Raw genomic sequence first — 20036 nt, 5'->3', positions numbered from 1 at the left:
TTTGATTTCAAAAATGGAGGTGGTTTGTGTTTCTAAGATGCGCCGGGCGAGCCGGTGCATGTTAGCGTGCGGATACTGCGCGAAGTGAAAGGTTTCCCTTGTGTTTGTTCGTCCGTTACCCGGTGCTTGTCGTGTAGATGTGCCTCCGTAGGTGTGCACGATAGCGTCAGCCGCAGATGTCCTCTTCCACTGCACAACTGTTCGCATGTGATGGATAGCATGTTACCTCCCGGTCCCCTCTTCACTAAAATGCGCCGGCGGGTCCTCCCTATTTTTGTCGTGTTTTTGTTCGTACGCCAGTCGGAGGCCCCCGCAACCTCTCCCGGTTTCTCTCTCTACATGCCATGCTAATAAATTACTATTTGCAATGGTTTCCGTGCTCTTGGATTTATGTGGATATCCTTATTATATCAATCCAATCAAAAGATCAATTCAAAGCTTGGTGGCGGGACTAACGAAACTAAGGAAGAGGACGTGCTCTTTTTATTATTTTCTTTTCTCTTAAATAACAACTGTAGTTGCAGGAGGAAGCAGGCTTTACTGAAACTCTGCTGCTATTTTGGGCAGAAGATTCCTTTCTAGTATTTTATTTTTATTTTTATTTTGGCGTCTTCCGAGTCCGATGGGGATGGGAATGGGAATGGAGTTTTTTTCCCCTTAGCAATGATGCTCGAGATGTGCGTGAGAGAGCAGCATCTAATTTGCGTTTGGTTCGAATCAAAATAAATAAAAATAAAAATGAACATATTTTTCGACATATTTAATTCATGATTGAAATTGATATCAAAATTAAAATAGAATTAAAATTCTAGAGGAAGATTAAAAATTAAATTTTGAAAAATTAAAATATTTCTATTTTTTACTAACATTAAAATGAAAACGAAATTTTTACTAGCCAAATAGTTGGAATGGAAATCGTCCATCCTCTTTTTCATTTTAGAGTTTAATTTTTTCCAACCAAACATGCTCTAAGATGATTTAGCCCACAACACCTTGTTTGTTTCTCACTCCATAAAGTTTTTGATGGAGCCATAACGTGCTGTGGCGGTAATTACACGCCATTCTTGGTGGTCTTGGTTATTGGCGGGGCATGACAACCTAACTCAATTATGGACCAAGAAATGAATAGTAGAAGAATTTATTAAGTGGCATCATCTACAACTGTTTACGAGCCATCCGCTGATATGTGCCAATTGGTCCCCATCGGATGTTAGCTTCTCATAGAGTAAATTTGTTTGCATATCTATTAGGTCATATCTCTCTCCCAGAGACCCAGTTCCTTGCCTCCTCGCCGTCTCAAGCACCTTGGCGTCTTATGTTGCTCTTGGCCTGTTCGGGTGGAAAATTTGTCGCTAAGTTTGTACTGTCTGCAACCTCAAATGCAGTATAAGCAAAGTAAAGCATTTCAGATTTGATTGGTATTACAAGTTACAACTATGTGCACTGGTACTTTTATGATTGCCTTATTTGCCCAAGTTCTTTTTTTTCCTAAAAATTGAGATATTAGGAAGCGAGGAAACAAAGTTGAACAGTAGCCAAGGGGACCCAACTTAGAATTGTGTGCATGTCAGCCAGTAATAAATCAATTGCCTCTGTTGGCTGTTCCGTTTTAATTTATGCCATTATTATTGGAATATTTCAAAATTCCAAGTCTGCCTTCCTTTATCTTTTATCTTTATCTAGTATACTTTTTGTAGTGCCACATTAGATAGAGATAAAACTCAAAAGTTTTTTATGTAGTATTCAACTTTTTAACTTGTGAAGCAAAGAAAGTAAGTAGCCCACGTGCGCACGAGCCCAATAGAGGTCCAAGGCAAAATTGGTGAATTCGATCTGAAAATGTTAATCGGACGCGTCACGCTCGATCATCACGTAAGGGAGGGGGGGACCCAATTTTGAAAATATTGGAGTTTATAGGGGGACCCATAAATTGGAACCCAAATCAAAATTCCAAGTCTGTCCTTCTTTGCCTCTCATTAAGCGAATTAGCCAAGCTAGAGCTACACTTTGCCTGTGTTGATTTGGCTAAAAATATAGAATAATATTTTTTTAATAATTATTGGTTATAAGTTTACATAGATTATGAGGGATAAAATGTATTTCAACTATAAGATTAAAATATAATCAGGATTATGTGCTCTATTCTTATATTTATGTTTATTATATACTTATTATATGACCAATCAATTACTTGAAATGAAATGAAAGATTCAAACAAATAAAAAAACTTTTAGCTAACAAAGGTTTATAGATTTTCTGTATTATTGAAATGGGTGAATACGATAATATCTTACATGAATTATTAGAAATCTTTGATTCATACTTTCATGATCTTCCTTGGCATTTCATCAACTAGTCTTTCTAGAGACAAAAACAATTAGATTGTTATGAGAATAGTCGCTTTCTGAATGAGAATTGCTACCATCCTATTTTCTTTCTCTTAATTTAAGAGATAACTACAAGATAAAACAACTACAAAAATGAGTAATAAACTCCAATATAGAATGCTACAACTCAATTCAACAGTTGTTAATTCGGGTTCGATTGTCTCATTGCCCTATAATTCGAATTAGGCTTATCGTTGGATGAGCGTCATTGTTGATACTGCATCCTAAGAAAAAAGGTTGGTTAAACAAATTCGTGAAGAACCAACCATCTAAGTGTAAAAATTGGATAGGTTCGATCTATGGTTATTGGGGGGGGCTACTAAAAAGATTTACTAACGTTATTGAGTTGTTCCAAAGAATCAAAATGGCTAGTTATTAATGGAATTCCTTATTGGGTCACTATAAAGTACTTGTTTGGCCAAGAACTTTCAAACATGTCATAAGTTACACTGTTACTGATGAATAACTGGCCTGCAATGGTAATGCTATGAATGATCCAGTATTGAACATTAGTAACAATATCAACAAAAGGATGCTCTACAATGATTCTAGACATAGCGAGTTCCACAAATTCTTGTACATTCAAAACAAAAAGTGAATTGAGATCAAGCATTTACTTTTTTAGCTAGAGACCAATGTCATGGAGATAAGATGGGATCCATCCAAAAACTTATTAGTTTAGGTAGACATCTAATGTGTTCCTCGACTGAGAAGGTTATTTTTGGAGGAAAAACTATACATTTTTGGGATCTTCATTTTCCCTGGATAAAACCCTAAGGCTTTGAGTTTCATCCTTACAAATATACGCCTCAAGCAACATAGCATGAGTCGATATGCTAGATATCTTGAAAGATCCTAAGCTCATATTATATCTCACGAGCAGCTCAAGTTCATCTTGAAATTAAATGAGCTAGCTTGAACCCGTCTCACTTACAAAGCAGGTTGAGCTTGAGCTATGCCTAGCTCACTTGTGTTAAGCTTATCTACACCCTTAACCCCTATGCATGAAAAAAGAAGTCCATAAAATGCTTCTATATTTAAACACAGACCTTTGTCAGCTCTTGAAATGATACTTTTAACCACGATATAAAATTTGTACGTCAACATTAATTGCAAAAGTTTTTTCTCTCCTTCCTGTAGAATTGGCTGGTCCAGCACGATGGCAACAATAGTCTGTCATCATAATTTCCTAAAGGTGGACAAAGAGTTTGTTGGCAGGAGTAACTAAAGATTTGCCGTAGACCGTGATTTTATAGCAACTTCAACCAGGGAGATAAAGTGAAACTCTCAAAATGCATCACTTGCAAATTGTACTCGAGCTTGAGAATGCACAGCATGGTAGCGTGATTCCTTTCGAGAAATTAACATGGCATGAAAAATTTAGAAAAAAATTCAAAGTTATAGTAGCAAATTTTATTATTATTGCTATTGTTGTGTTCTAGATAAACGTCAACATTGTTGAAGGACACCATTTTCGTGTCAGGATCAAAAACAACAATGCAAGAAAAAGCAACACCTCTAAGATCCTCAGAAAGGCATTCCCTGAATTGGATGGGGCACAAATAGTTCCACGAGAGTAACCAAGATAGCTCAGTCATAGAAGCGATGGCAGCAGGAACAACTTTCATCAATACCCTACTCAAGGTACTTAGATGGACAACAATGCCGACCGGACTCCTAGTTGTTTCCCAACTAGAAAATATATTTGAAGGGATATCACTTCAACTGCTTTTGCTTCCAAGCCAGAGAAGAGAGATCGAAAGAGCTACCTGAGATACGCTCTTGTGAAGTCATTTTTCTAGTGCTGGCGTAATAAATCTTGAGTACTTTTCCCAGCACATCGAAGACGAGGGTTTTTTGAGTACTTAGTTCTCTGTAACGAAAAGTTGTTTTGTTTTAATTGGTCTCCCAACCTCACGTTCATGTATGCTGCTAACTAAATCATGGATATCATATGTTTTTGGGGTGTCATGGATATCATTCGATGCCCAAATTTTAAGGCAGAATTATAGTGCCAGCAATCTACTGGCCACTCTAGCAAGAAACTATTTGGTTCCTCAATGACTCCAAAATCCCCGGTCGAAACGCTCGATGTATTACTTGGATGGTCAGCCACTTTGCCAAGACCACAGGGTTCAAGGGTTGAATGCTTGACCTCACCTCCTAAGGTATATTACCTCCTTTTCTTCACCTTCCCGGGTCCTCATCCTCTTTTTTCTTGCCTTCCACTTCTTTATCCAATGCTGCATCATCCTCTTCTCTTGTTGCTGAAGAAGAAGCAAAAAGACAAAAAGAAGAGATGATGGGCCAGGCCGAGAGCCCAAGAAGATGGATATGGAGAGGCCCAGGTCAACCGGGAAACGGGCCACACAAAACCCTCCACAAGAAAATACTTTTTATTTTTTATGACATGGGTGGTGCAACATAATGTTGGACATTTCTTCTCTTTTATTTTTAAGTAAATCATCATTTATATTTCTTGAGTTCCTTGTGGGAAGGAGGAGAGAAAGAAGTAGTCTTCTCCCGGACGAAGCTGAGATGGACTATGGAGAGCACAGTCCACTTTATTTGCATCCTCTCATATATTTTCACAAGGGAATTGGTAAGGAATCTCTTTCTTCCATTACCCTACTTTGATTTTATTCTTGCAGTGGATCAATTTGGAACCATTCATGTGCATTGCATGTGCCTAGAGCTAGTGTATAGTGACAACTTGTTTGCTATTAAATTGGTCGATAGAGATGGCAGTGGTCCAAACCTTTCCCCACACCCACACACATTTATGTTTGTAACTATCATGTAGTAAATAGCACATTTTGTGGGTGTTGGTGGGCCTGATCTGAGGCCGTGTGAGTTAAGGCCCATCAGTCAACAGGTACAATGAAGCCATAGCAAGTGCCCCAACTACCCCACAAATTTCTAGGAAAACATTATAGTTTGGCCCCCTCTAGTTTTAGATGGATATTCTCATTTAGATCCCCTTCTTCAAAATTTTTAATTAAGTCCATTCAATTTCCTAATTGATCAAATGTGGTTTTGCAGCCTATGAACCACACTCAACACTGTGAACCTGCTATCTTGAAAGACAAAAATGCCTTCTACCTCTTCTTTCGCATATCCTGCATTGTTATCTGGCCAATCCTCACTCAAGGCTCCAGCACAGTGCACACCGTAGGGTTGACCCCGCCGACATTACGGAAGACGTAATGAGAGCAGGGGCCCAAAGTACTAGGCATGGTAGGCCATCTATTCTCAAATTCAAGTGGTGCTCAGATTACCATGCAAGGAGGATTCATTGTAGAGATACTCATACTTGAACGTCGGTCAAAAATGAGCCTCATCATAGGTGCTAGGGAATTCTTTTAAGAGCAATGAACTTCTCATATTTTCTCGGCAAGGAGATTTAAATGAGGGTGAGGGTGGGGGTGAAGTTGAGGAAAGGACTATTGATGGTAGAGAGGAGGGGTTAGTGGAGTTCGAGCTGCGAGAGGGCCATCAAAAGGGTGAGGATGAAGAGGATGGCCATGAGGGTTTTGAGATCAAGGTATGGAAGGGGTTGGCCACATTGACCATGCCATCGGCCCCGTCCCAACTTATTCTCTAGGTGGTAAATGCTATCTACGGCCTCGAGCAGCCCCTCCTCTCCAACCCTTGCATTGACCTTCTTGGCTACCTCTCTATCCTCAAGTACCTTGAGGAGGCCCTTTGCTTCATTCCTAACAACTGCATCCTCGTCGTTCAGTAGCTCGACAACATCGGTGACGGCCTCAACGACTACTCTATCATTCCCACTTCTTATCTATTCTAAAAACCTCCCTCTTCATCCTCAAGACCTCCTTCACCCCACTTGATGATGGCCTCCTTAACGTCACCCTCAACAAGATTGAGGCCAAGTTTTGTCGCCTCCTTACTGTCCACAGCACCCCCTCCCCATGCCTTTCTCCTCTTCTTCCACTGTCGAAATGGTGATGGCGCCGCCATTGCCCCACCCCTCTTTCAGTCCTGATCATCCAAATGTTGCTTTCCATCCTCAAGAGAATGACCGCTAATAACTACCTCGGTTGCTGCATCGCCACCTACATTGACGTTTGGGACTCCAATGTCCGTGCTAGCTAGCCTCTAGACCCTCGACCTTGAGATCACCTCCTTCGAGTTTGATGATGTCTAAAGCATCAAGCCCTACATCAACTACTAGAGAAATTATACCCTACATTTAGTGTATCACCTCAATATACAATAGCTAATAATATGCTTTCATATAGAAGCCCACATCTACTCCCCTAGCTCACCCCCTTGCTCTCCTCCTGCCCTGTCCCCCAACTTTTCTACTCCCTTTCCATCTCTGGCCCCCTCATCCCCCCATCACCCTCCTCCTTCTCGATCTTGCCATTATCATCTAGTTCCGACTTCCCCCCCTTCCCCCTCCTCCCCATAGGTTCTCCCCTTTTGCCTTCTCTGCCGGTCTCCTCTGCTTCCTCTCCAATGACCTCAATGCCAAGTTCTAGCTCCCCTTCCCCACTTCACCTAGCATCAACTGGGGATGGATCGCCTCCTCTATCCTCTTTCTCATTGTCATTTTCATATTCGCTAATGTCGTTTCGTCGTTGCCATCGCCTGTGATTCCCCCATCATGCTGCCGGGGGTGGCATTTTGCCCATGAACGGGTTCGCACAGGAAGACGAGAGGGAGAAGGAGAGGATGTTGGAGATAGAGGAGGAGAGAGAGGAGATGTTGGAGATTGGTAATGAATGGGTTCCAGCCAATGGCAGTGCTATTGTACGAGGCATTGATTTGGAAGTTCATAATGTAAAACCACTAGTTCGCATCAGTGCCGGCGTCGATGCAATCAAAATGGTTAAATCCGCTTTTCTTTTTCTTTTTTTCCTTACACTAATGTAGCCAAATGTTATTGGCTTGGTGAACTGCTAAGCTAGTACACTAGGTATAGGATATAATTTTTCACCCTAGGTCGCCACCTCTAGTTTGCAGTCAAGCACCTCCTCAAGGTCAGGTACCACCTCTATAGTGAGGTCTTCGAGTGCACCCCCCCCCCACAAAAAAAAAAAAAAAATATTTAGGCCAGCTGCTTCATCAAGATTACCACCTATGACGGCATCTTCGTCTTCCTCCACTTGGGAAAGACCATCACCAAGGTCAAGAAGGACCCATCAAGTTCCTCAAGCTCCTAAACATCGTCGACTCCTTGAACAAGCTCTAGTTGAAATTCAATCGCCTCTTTTTTTTTTGGTACTTTGGTAGCTCACGTCAATCTGGCATGAGTTCTACCATCAGCATCAAGAGAAATAAGAGTACATAATGGTAGGAAAGCAAAATCAGTTCCTATCCATAAAACCTCTTCCAAGTGGTGAGCATCAAAGGAGGCGACCCAATCTGCTGCCATGTTTGCCTTCCGAAACACATGGACAACTTGAAATGAGCTGCAACCATCCACCAGGCTTTGAATGTTCCTGAGTAGGGGGTAGCCATCGCCCTGTCACCCGACGTCACGAATCCACTTAGTCACCGTAGTCGAGTCTCCCTACAGAATGATGCAGTCTGCTCCTAAGTTCTACCTCGCATAGGTGACTCTCTCCTATGCTGCTCTAAGCTCCGCTCCAATAGCGGTCATATCACAGGTGTGCCTTCCGTCTGCCGCAATCAACCTAGAGTCATGATTTCGGATCGCAAACCCTGTCCCTCCTCTGTCTCTTCTCGCCAAGGCGCTACCATCAAAGTTCACCTTGAGGTGGTCAGGAAGTGGGAGCTCCCAAGAATCAAGAGTAACCCGGGCGTTGTAACAGCAAAATGGGAGCCCCAGATGTCCCTAGCCCACTTCGGTGAAGGTGCCTGGGTAGCGGCGATAATTTTTGTCGCCTGACGGATGACTCTATCCACCAAAGCCCTCGGAGATGCCCTCCTACCATAAAAAGTGCAGGCATATCTGTTTAGCCAGATGTGATACGCGATATAAGCACAGGTGCTGCCTCTGTCCAGAGTTTAATCACCTCTTTGACAAGAAGGCCTGCATCGAGATCCAGAACCTCACTAGGGATTTCATCAAGCAGATGGTTATGGTGCCTCTAGTTTAGGTGGAATTATTGAGGCAAACTCCGCCACCTTTCAAGGGCACCATTCTGAGGCTGGTAAGCTTAATAACAGAATATTGCAACAAGCTTTTTGGTGAGGATTGCCACCTATTTCTCACCCAGGTTCTGATCATTCATTGAAGCTGGAAGCATGAGAAGTTCTAAGATAGGTTTTGAAGCGATTTTATTCTCCACCCCAACCAACCGATACTAAGGATATTTTAGTTCCATATTAAATTTATGTCATTATATAATAGTCATATGACCTAATTTTATTAACAAAGATGAACGACAGAACTATATTAGGTTAGCTTGGTAACTTAAAGGATCTAACTAAATTTTTTTGAAAAAGTAAAGATTTAAGTGAGAACTGAGAATTGCTCAAATACGATAGGATAAAACTATAGTTTTTCCAGTTTCTAGAAGGTATAGAGGTCGGAAAGTGTTGAAAAAATACAATCAAATAATAATAATGCTGCAAACTTCTTTTTCTTCTTTTTATAATTAAATGGGATATCACTTACCAAGCAACAATAATCTCTATAATCTACTTAAGCAATTAATAAGCAAAAATAATCAAGCAATCCACATGCAAAAGGCAACACAAATTTTTTTTAACGTAAAAAATTCTTCGATGTGAAGAAAAAAATTATGGAATCTAGTCCAACCAAAAAATTTTACTATTTAGAATAATGTGATTACAATAGATTCTCTCTAGTTCAACTAGAGACAGCACAAATATCAACAAGATTTAATCTTGGCTTATACAACAAAAATATTCATCACCAATAAGATGAATTTTGACAATAAACAGCAAAATAGAAGATGAATCTCACCAAGTGTTGATGCTTGAAATAATCAATAGAGAAGGCTTTTCAAAGATGCAAACCATTTAATCTATAGCTCTCACTGTCGAAAACAACGTTCTAAAATTTTAGCCAAATCTGAATAAAATCAATCATCTAATCATCTAACAAAGCATCATTTTTTTTTCTTTTTTTCTTCGCTTTTTTTTTTTTCTCTCTTCCGTGGTTTCTTTGTGATTACCTCACCCACACCTGCAGTTTTCTTCTTATCCCATATTTTTTAAAAACCTTCCAATAAGGTGGGTCCCATATGAGGAGGGACCACACCAATAGAAAAGAACATCGTGCAACTTCCAATAGGGTATTCTAATAAATGCATCACATGAGCCGAGCAGCCACCCGTTGGTTACATGTCATAAAAGGATCAATGATACGATAACTCGGCGTAATCAAACTTTATGGGGTTGCTCCTCCAATGCCCCTAGACGAGCCTAACTTTGGCGAAGAACTTTCCCCAAGAATGTTTTGATCACCAGGAGACTTCACAAAAGAAAACCTTGTCAAGCCTATTTTCTACAATTTTAACATATAAGTAATGCATGAAACTTCCATTCTAAATGTGAAAATTAATGACAGTGATTTGAACAAGATGCGAGTTTCTTTATGATGAAGATATCATTGCATTTGTCCACACCAGCTATCCATGCATGCTACACGCAAGTGAGAGAAACTTTTGCACGTTATGGTTTGCTTCATGAGCATGTTTTCTTTTTTATTTCTTTTTTATTTCCATTTCCTTTCCTTTTCATGGGCATGCTTTTTATGCAGCCAGACTTGACTTTGGTTGTACTTAATTCGGCAGGTTTCCACATGTCCTGCCGACGTCCCACGCCGACATAAGACATTGATGCTCCCATAGATTGCCCGTACATGTACATTGGTGCCAAACAGAGTCAAGAATGACACCATGTTTTTGTGGTCACTTCAGTTATTACTGCACAGGGCGTCACACTCAAAGCCAAGGAATCTAACAGTGGGGCAAAGGCAAATGATCATCGTACGTACAAGGGTGCACTGATATAACTTTTTAAAATTATCTTACAACTCTTTTTTCTATTCATAGTGAATAGGTTGGAGGTGTATTTTACTTGAAAATAAGAATATATTTGTAACGGCAGTCCAACAAAAATGGCTAGACTGTGAGTAGTATAACAACTCAGAACCTCACCTAAAATTTCTAGCCAAAAAATATTATTTAGATTCCTTAATCCTGTATAAGCATATAAGTTCTATGCAACAAATAATCGATGTGAGACTAAACACACACCCGCACGGATCTTCACATGCTTTCTTGTTCAAGCCCTAACATTCTCATCAGGCTAAGGGTTCAAATCCATTCAAATCTAATCACAAATACTACGATTGGCCCGTGGTCAGCTCCAATGGATTTGTGCTGCAGTGTCCTCTAGTCCACATAGGTTATGGACTAGGTCTGCTATGATGTCATTTGTAACAACTCAGAACCTAATCCAAAATGGCTAGTCGGAAGATATTATTTGGGTTACTTGATCATGTATAAGTATCCAAGATCTATCCAACAAATAACCGATATGGGACTAAATACATGCCCGCACGGATCTTCATAGATAGTGTAAAAAATTATTTTCCACACCATACAGCTATGTACGCCATTTATTACTGCCGCTCGTTCTTGTACCAGCGCACCAGGCACAAGCACAGATGAATGGGGCCCAGAGAAACTATGGGTTGTGATTGGTTGTGTGCATGGATGACGTCGTGTATGCAGGGTAAAGAATAATTTCTCATAGAAAGTAGAGATGAACAGCTCGGGCTTAGTTTGATGATTGGCTTGGCCAAGTTTGATCATTCAGAAAATGAGCCAAGCTTGAATGACTCGATAAATTAGATATGGGCTTGGCTTGTTAATCAGCTTGATCAGTTGACAGACTTGCGAAGCTCGGTTGGAGTTCATGCCCCTTTAGAATAACAAAAGCCTGGTAAAAAGAGAGAGATGAGACTCATGGCTCGATAATGACTTCTTGATCACTGTGAATAATGCTAAACATAATAACCTTCAGTCCTTGTAACATGGAAAGCTACTCCATCAATTGATTCAACAGGACATATCACTAACTTTTTTCAGTATCAAATATAGTCTCAAACTGGGACATAAGACGATACTGCTCTGTTGCTAATTAGTTCCAGCAACATCTTGCTTACTATAAAACTACAAATTATTAATTTTATTTTCTTTCTTTTTGTTTGCTTAGCTAATGGACACTTAAAAATCTTTTCAATGTACCAATTGATGGATCTCCATGATGCAATACTATAAATGTTTGTATTACTTTCAAAATTCAGCTTACTGTTCCACAATTTAGTGAAAGCTGAAAACCTACTTCTAAATCCATCTTTTTATTGTTTTAGCAACCTGATCATCTCAACCATGATCAGCTCCGTGATGCCATGCATGAGAAGGCACTGGACAAAGAAATGACGTGGAGGAAGATCTCTACCTTCTCTCTCCGGGAGAAGGGAAGATCCCAGAACAGCTCAACCAAAGATTTTTGGCTTTTGAATGAAGATAGAGAAAGTATACCACCACCTATCCTGCCCTTCCACTTAATTACATGCCTGTTGATATGCCATGAGAAGCTACTTTTTGATCTCTATCACTCCACTTACCTCAAATATTTGAATTCTCATGTAAACAACTACTTTCATATGAAATGCGGGGCGATTGATCGCATTGTACTCTCAAGGGTCATGATCATATGTTCAATCGAGACTCGTTCACCAACTCGTTAATGATGACTAGGTATAGTAGATGGTTAATGGTCCAAGGATAAGAGAGTTTGATATGGATGTGGTCCCTGAAAGGCTGTCTTTGTTGAATGCCATAAAGATGCATGCACTTGGAGCTTGTAGCCATCTCCTTTTTAATAAATGTATATAGATTGCATCCAAGTCCAATCTTAGATGTTGACTGATAGTAATTGCAAGCAACCACATAGCATGCCCTTGGCATTGTCTCTGATTATATCACTAGATTGAACTAATCATAATTTAATGCAAGCAAGCATCATTTGTTATATTAAGAAGTACTAGAAAGTTCTGGCAGTTAGTATAAAACCTATGATTAGTGAAGAATACACACAAAGATGTCAGGAGTTGCTGCTGGCTCGCCACAAACAGCTATAAACTAATCCTTGCAGACCTCAGGGGAAGACTTTCACAACTATGATTGTTAACAGAGGGCTCAGCATAAAGGAGAATCTGAACTCTGAAGCATGATCCAATGTAAATACCGAAGTCAGCTGCCGACGGTTAAAGAATAAGAGAAAAATCTGAAGGTGGCCAATGGGCACACTGGATCCAACTTGTGGATAGAAGGGAAGCTGAGAAAAATATAAGCCACAAGCATTGGCCATGTTTGCAAGAGGGCCAACCAGTGGCACTAATCGCTTTCAAGCTTCCAGCTTCAAAGAAAGGAGAAGAGCTGTCCACAGCCCCACATATGAATGGCTGTTGCTGAGAGGGTTGGTTCAGCAATCTAAGATTAGATTCTCAGTGGGACCTCCAAAGCATTCTCACAGCTTCCTCTCCCCCCCACCCTCTCCACTGCAAAGAAGCTTGCTAAATGATTCTGGTTCACCAGCCTGAGACATCACAGCCAGCATGGTCCCCCTGATTTCACATCAGCACCAACATGCTGCACTGATGAGGCTTAGCATCAGAGCAGATGAATATTTTTCATAAAAGGAGAGAGGATCAGATTTCATCATGTGGAGCCTATATCTTTCTATAAAAAAGAAAGTGACCGGTGGCGATCTTAGCGGGGTAGGATGCGACGATTAGATGGATAATGTATCTATGGACTACCCCAGAAATGGCCAATACCCCTGCCATAAGCCACTTGGTCATGCAAAGATACTAGGTACACCTTTTTCTACTCTGGCTAATTGGTCTCATGACAGCAGTAACTTCAAACCCCCTAACAGATAACCAAAATCAGGTCAGAAGTTTGAATAGATACTGGAGAATATTGTAGATGGCTGATAGCATTTTCAAGTGGTCAGGGTAAAAAACAGACCTTCCCAACTTGGTGGTACTGATTTAAAAGGAAATGATAAGGTACTGTGCATTTGAATTTTTTCAAATCAGATTGATCCTATGCTTGCCTTCGAAGATAGATATTATGAAGAAAACTAACACGGATCAAAAGAAGCCACACTGTTCATATCAGAATTCAGAAATTTCTGTACCCCTACTTATAATAACCAGAAGAGAGATGGAAATTTCAAAAGATTAGCAGCACCAATCCCTGCAGCTCCATGAAATGGTAAATCTGGTCGTCGTAGCAAACATAGAAACCTTGGTGTATCCCCAACAAGTTTTTTTCATGATGGGACAAATCAGTCCGCATCTTTAAAGTATCCCAAACATAGAGGGAAAAATCTGAAAATCAACTGTTTTTAAATTTCCAAAAATGTTCATCCCAGCAATTTATGAGTGTAAGATGAAGAATTATGTGAGTTTCATAGATAACATTAGGAATAAGTAATAAATATAATCAAACTTTTCATTAAGAGGATCAGTTAAGCATCTACAGGGTTTCACATAAACTGGCCTCCTAAATGACCATCATAAAAGAGAATGAAAGATTGATTTTCTTCGAAGATGGATTTAGGCCATGCTTGGAATCTAATTAATGAGGATTTTGATGAGGCTTGCCAAACTCTGGATTTTTTTTTATGGTATTTTATTTATTTATTTAAGGGGAAGAGAGGAAGATCCATCCAAGATAAATTACGCAGATCCAAATACTTGAAGATGCACTACCCAAAAACTCAAACTTGGAACCTCCTCCAATGAGAGGAGGGGTGTGACTGATAAGGAAGGCATCACCTAGGTCACTTATTCAAGAGATTTAATAACAGATATAAGGTTCACTTACAAGTTTACCCACTGTCACAATGGATCATTCAAATTGACTTAATGAGAAGCACCTTTTCAAATAGAAAGCACAAAGAACTGGATGTGATGAATTGGCAGAGCTTATTCATTAAAAGTAGTGGAGCAATGACAATATATTTACAGCTGCTGATTTCGGAAATCAGTGAAACTATATCTTTGTATGAACCAAAAAACACTACAAGTTCACATGAGATAGAAACAATCACAATATCATTAGCTTGAGTTTTGAGCTCAACGCAAAATGATCAGATCTTAGTATCCCTCAACACTTACTAGTAAATGATGGCTTCTACAAAGTAATTAGAGTATCCATCAGGCCAACATCAGGGGAGGAGACAACAAGGTGGCAATCCACATCACACGGTCTGACCAGATTTTCCTCTGCATCATCATTAAAGGAAGCCATGAGGCTATGGTTCTTGCAGTTGAATTATTGAGTTAATGGGTACTGGAGGGACCCTCTAAATGTGAACTATATGCATGATCCTGTCCACATTAAAAAATGAAAAAAAATGAAAAGCAAGGATTTTTTTAAAAAAAAGATGGCGACTTAATTGCCTGGCCGATTCATAGATTTCACTCGAAGACATAGATGGGAGCACACTGAAAGGAATACATGATGGCGAAGCTATGTGAACTTGACATTTTGCGATATGAACAAGGAAAAATCTGCCAGTGGTCCAAACTCATTGATGATAATAAACTCTAGCACTAGCCTTGTTCTCATTTATTTATATCATATGCGATAGTAGACATTACAAGATATTAGCTGCATAACAGATTCAGCATAACTGTGAGGAAAGACTAAGGCTTACATTAATAGGTTGAAATAAACAATATATTTTTCTTTTTATGATGAGGAGACATGACAAATAAAAATATAAGATCGGTTCCATTATTAGATCCTAAAAAAGTGATTACATATTGTCCTCTCACAAATTGAGGTCTCCATTAATATTCAATGACTTCAAAAAAATTTAGTGCACTAAACTCATTAACCATATGCTATTTACCAGATTTGTTGTTTTGATTATTCTCAGCAGGAACTTCTCCAGCAGTAGGAAGGATGCTGCTGTTCGGCGCTGCTGCTGTCTGATTCTGCTGCACCATGCGAGATCCGTATGTATAGAAATCCATTTCCTGCATGAGATCATGCTGGTAATTTCTCAGAAAAGAGAAACAAAGGCACAAGAGTTTGGGAGCCACACACCTGAGAGGGTGCTCTCATGTGATGGAAGCCAAGGTACGGGGCATATGATCCAGGAAGATGGACATTCTGCATCTGATTAGGAAAGTTCAATGCATTCAAGGCTGGAGAGAGGCACAGTGGCATCTGGTGTGCCGTCGAAGTCGAGGCTATAGACTGATTGATGAATGGGACTCTTGGTAATTGGACTGGACCATGTATAGAGGGCATGGAAGCATGACCCATTCCCATACCCATGCGCGACATGTATTGTTGGACAGCAGGAAACATCATCGGTGCCATGCCACTTCCCATCCACATTATCTGAGGCACCGGTGACAATAAATGTAAAGAGATCAGATCTAATAAAAATCATGGTGTTCATATGCTAAGATATAATATATCTTCGGGACCTGAACTTGCAGTTGAAGGGACTTCAAGTACTCAATTGCCTCATCTAGCATCGATGCTTTGTCAGTCTGAAATTATAAATTTACCATATAATCAGCATTTGGTGCGAACTGATAAAGTGCCATGGCAATTGCAAATAAAGTGCAACAGAATATGCTGAAGAGGGCATAGAGAGAATTTGTCCTCTATCTACTATTACAAACTTGATTACATCATGACTATGTCCAATGTTCCCAAGAATAAAGTAGCTGAGGATTAGAATTCACAAAAAGAAATATTTAGAAATTGCTATTGCAGCTCAATAGGATTATTAAATGGCTATAAAATTCTATAATGACGATGAAATGCTTAGGATTCTCTCCATACATGATGAAGACAGATGCATTCGTACCTTGTTGCAATGAGGTATGAGCTCTTGCAATGCCTTCATCTTTTCATTTATTCTGTCCCTTCTTCTCTAAACGATAAAGTATTCATACAAGAACATAAGTTACAATCAGAATGAAAGAATAAGAAGATAGTCATCAACTCTTACCCTCTCCGAGAGATTATGGACTTCAGCAGAACGGCTTCTTCGTGTAAATGGAGACCGTTGAGCTAGCTTGTTTGCCTCCACATACTCATAGTCAGCCTCCTGCATATTTTAAATGTTTCGATGCTGTCAATGTTTCAGTGATGCTACATGGAGTGCATTGGAAAATTTTGAACAGGAAACTAGCATAAAATTCAAAGAAAAGGGTTAAGAAAAAAAGAAGTGGAGTACCTCGCTCTGGCATTCGGATTCCTCTGCATCTCTTCCCTTTCTTTTGTGGCTCTGATTGATGGCACTCTGCCGTCCTGCTCTTCCAAAACTACAACCAGACCCACCTGATGATGAAGTAACAGTAACATCATACGTGTTTGTTCGCGTTCTCTCCGATGGTGATGTCATCTGGGCATCCTCCTTCAGGCCTATTGCAGCAACTCCTGCAGTATCACTGCTCATGGTGTGGCTGGGATCAGGCTGAGCTTGAATCTGGTTGCTACCGCAGATACTTGATGCGATTGTCATCATCGAGGTGGACTCTCCTGCCCCTAACCGAATCCTCTTCCCTGATTCCTTCCCCAGCTGCCCATTCAATGATCCCACATCAGCCATCACTGGCCCTGGCCTTGAGAAGTGCGGAAAATTTACGAGATTGCTACTTGGCAAACAAGGAGCCTGCTGGGTAGAAGCAATAACGTTTGTTTTAGGAGGTGGCATTGTGTTTTCCTTGAAACGAATACTGGATTGCTCAGGATCAGACCCAGCAAACACATTTGTTTCCTCGATTGCACCAAATTTTGTGGGCCTCTCTCCCTCTGCAGCGACATCTTTAGTCATCTTACCGGTACCAATGGCATCTACATTTGGCATTCCACAGAAGAATTCTGGGCAGAACTCTTTTTCTAGCGAATCATCAAGAGAGTATTGGAACCATGATGCAGTTTCATCTTCTTGACTCAGATTGCTCCAAATTCCGAGAGGCCCCCGGCACTTTGGTGCTGGCTCAGCTTTCTGAGCTTGTTTAAATTCACCGATGGCGGGAGGGGATTTCCGATGAGTCTGACTGTGTGTGATTACACGCCCATCTTGCCACACAAGCTCTACAAGCTCATCGTCCAGCCTGTGAGATTGAAAATGTCGAATTAAACGGACTAGCTTGCGTACTATCAGGAAGAGTTATGATCTTCTCCTATAAAATTTACCTAGAAATTGTAGAAGAAATGGAAGGAAAGGGAGCAGATCTTGACCAGATAGTTTTTTTCTGATTTGTTGCAGGAAGAACTCTAAAAGATGTGGAGTCATCTTCCAAATTCCAGTGAGGAACATAATGATTCATCGCACAACTGTTAGCTTCCTTCTGACATAAAAAAGAGGTGAAGTATATCAGAACCAAAATGAATAGAAGTATAACCAATGGTCAAAGATCAAAAGTTATGCATGCTGCAGGCAAAAAACCAGCAATTTAACATATAGCAAGCATAGGAAGAGCTCAACTATTTAACATTTAATAAGCACAAAGAGCAGAGGTCCAGACATGCATGGTAGAAGTTCAAGAACACCTTATGATTAGGAGTTAGTTTCAGAATCTTACACATATACCAAAGAAGAAATTGATGATCCTTGAAAATTATGAAGCTTGAATAGACTCTAAAGAATAGAAAATAAAAACAAAAATGATACATAGCCTGAATACAACGCCGATTAAATCTTGGAGAAAATATGCATAAATTATGAGCGGATGAGATACTGAAAGGAAAAGAGCTTGTCATCTAACTGGTTATTCTAAAAGATGTCTTAAATAAATCAGTCATAGCACGCAGAAAGCAGAGAAAAACTCGACAATAGAAGAAACAAAGTGAGAAACTCAGCAGCTGAGACCTACAAATTCCAACGAAGGCCCAAAAAAGGGCAGAACTTCCGCAACCAAAAAAAGCAGAAATTGCCAAAGAAGCCACCAAAAGCGAACTAAAACGGAGGCAAAGTGCAAGCATAGAGGCCAAGAAACAACCGAGCAGAAAGAAGGGCCCCCAAATGAGCCACCAGTACATGACAGGAAAAGAAAAAAAGAAGTAACAGAAGCAGAGCAAGTAACCAACCACCAGAAGAATCCAATATTTATCTAAATAAATCGAATTTTTTCATTTTAATGAAGGAGGTCAATACATGCAGAAGAAACAAACCAACTTCACCCAAGGAAGTACTCAACCCAATCATTAGATATCATAAAGACTGAAAATTCATTCCACACCATTTACTTAGAGTGAATCATGCTCAAAAAATACATCTTTGTTAGTTAAAAAAACAAAAAACAAAAACAGAAAAAAAAAAGGGGTAGAAACCAGGTTGCAAGATTAACAATAATCTAAAAAAATATGAAGAAAAAAAAAAGGATAAAACTTTCTAAATATAAAATAAAAAACCATGAGAAAATGGAAAGGAATATCATGAATACAGAAAAAAGTCATATGAGTAAATTATGAATAAAGTTAAAAAATATCACAACCAAGAACTCAAATTTAGCCAAAAAAAAAAAAGATGTTCAAAAGATGCCTACAATGATGAGAGGAAACCAAAAAAGACCAGACTTCCTACCTCCAAGGTGGTTCCTTTCTCTTCCAACTCTACTGTTATGCTGTGCGCTGCTTTGAAGAAGAGGAGATGGAGACTATGAAATAGAAATGGAATAGATTTCCCTCCTGCTGCGGTCTCTGTCCTCATCTTTGTGAGGAAGGGTCAACATCGTGTGGGGTTAGCTTCTGCGGTGACCCGTGGGTTTTAACCACCGTCGGATTCGGATTTGGGAGGAGGACATGACATCACTGTCATAACTTATGCATGGCATTTATGATGGCGTCTGTGGGCTGTCTGATGAACCATAATTTTTAAAGAAACCTTCCCTTCATTTTTATGGGTTTTTAATTTTTTTTGTATACATAAAATAAGAAAAATACTGTCCTCTATACTATAGAGTATGACCAAAAAAAAAGTGTAGATGGAGTTTTCAAATTTCTAGTGAACGATTGAAGATAAAATAAGAATTAGAGCTCCTTTCTAGACAAACTTGCTCAACCTGTCTCAAACCAAAAAAAATTGAGTGGCTGGCTTTACGCATAGTAGCACTCGATGTAGAATTTACGAGTGCAAATAGGCCGAATTTAATTTGGTATCATTTAGGTTGGACCAGAATTACTTGCATCATTTGAGTATGTATGGTTGTTGTTGTTATTGTTGGTTTTTTTTTTTTCTTCAATTTTGTTTAACTGACCCAGTACAATTGATGCCTAATGTTGCGGTTCAAATCTGGCCCGAGGATGATCACGCCAGAGGAGTTGGAGGAGCTACCGGAGTGAAAAAGAAGACAGGAAGAGCCACCTCCCGTGGCCGATGGTGTACCTGCACAAAGCCTCACCGGTGTTTCCGGTGAGAATCTTCTGACGATCAAATTAGAGTAGAGTTTTGTATATCCAACACAGAAGTCTCTAGGGATTACCTGTTGGAGGCTTTTATAGCCCTGATAGGAGCACTTAGGTGGTGGAAGTATGGCCCGTCCTTATTATGAGAGGGAATGGCATGCAGCCTGAGCTAGTTTGTGGTGCGCGGTAGAGTCTGTTTTAGGGAATGATAAGACGTTGAAAG

At 39.9% G+C, this 20036-nt stretch overlaps 1 protein-coding gene across 15 annotated transcripts; it reads right to left on the bottom strand.

Moving 5' to 3' along the window:
- Positions 1-14341: 14341 nt before the first annotated feature.
- On the bottom strand, positions 14342-19149 carry LOC103722886 (transcription factor PIF4-like). 15 transcript variants are annotated; one of them, XM_008813600.6, is made up of 9 exons: positions 18993-19149; positions 17603-17757; positions 16638-17520; positions 16410-16508; positions 16266-16331; positions 15877-15942; positions 15488-15787; positions 15291-15378; positions 14342-14658 (listed from the first exon to the last, which is right to left on the bottom strand). In XM_008813600.6, exons 1-9 carry the CDS (start codon positions 19116-19118, stop codon positions 14567-14569), a joined length of 1875 nt encoding a protein of 624 aa, XP_008811822.5. In that variant the 5' UTR covers positions 19119-19149; the 3' UTR covers positions 14342-14566. The 15 variants fall into 15 exon arrangements, with proteins under 15 accessions (XP_008811822.5, XP_026655691.4, XP_088560224.2 ...); XM_026799890.4 differs by having other exon boundaries at positions 15291-15375; XM_088704098.2 differs by having other exon boundaries at positions 15291-15375; positions 17648-17757.
- Between the last annotated feature and the right edge of the window lie 887 nt (positions 19150-20036).

Source organism: Phoenix dactylifera, chromosome 9 (genome assembly GCF_051530095.1).
Source record: "Phoenix dactylifera cultivar Ajwa chromosome 9, Ajwa_hap1_PhDact_Kaust_v1.1, whole genome shotgun sequence".
NCBI classification, from domain to species: Eukaryota; Viridiplantae; Streptophyta; class Magnoliopsida; order Arecales; family Arecaceae; genus Phoenix; species Phoenix dactylifera.
This window is presented reverse-complemented; position numbering and strand designations above follow the sequence as displayed.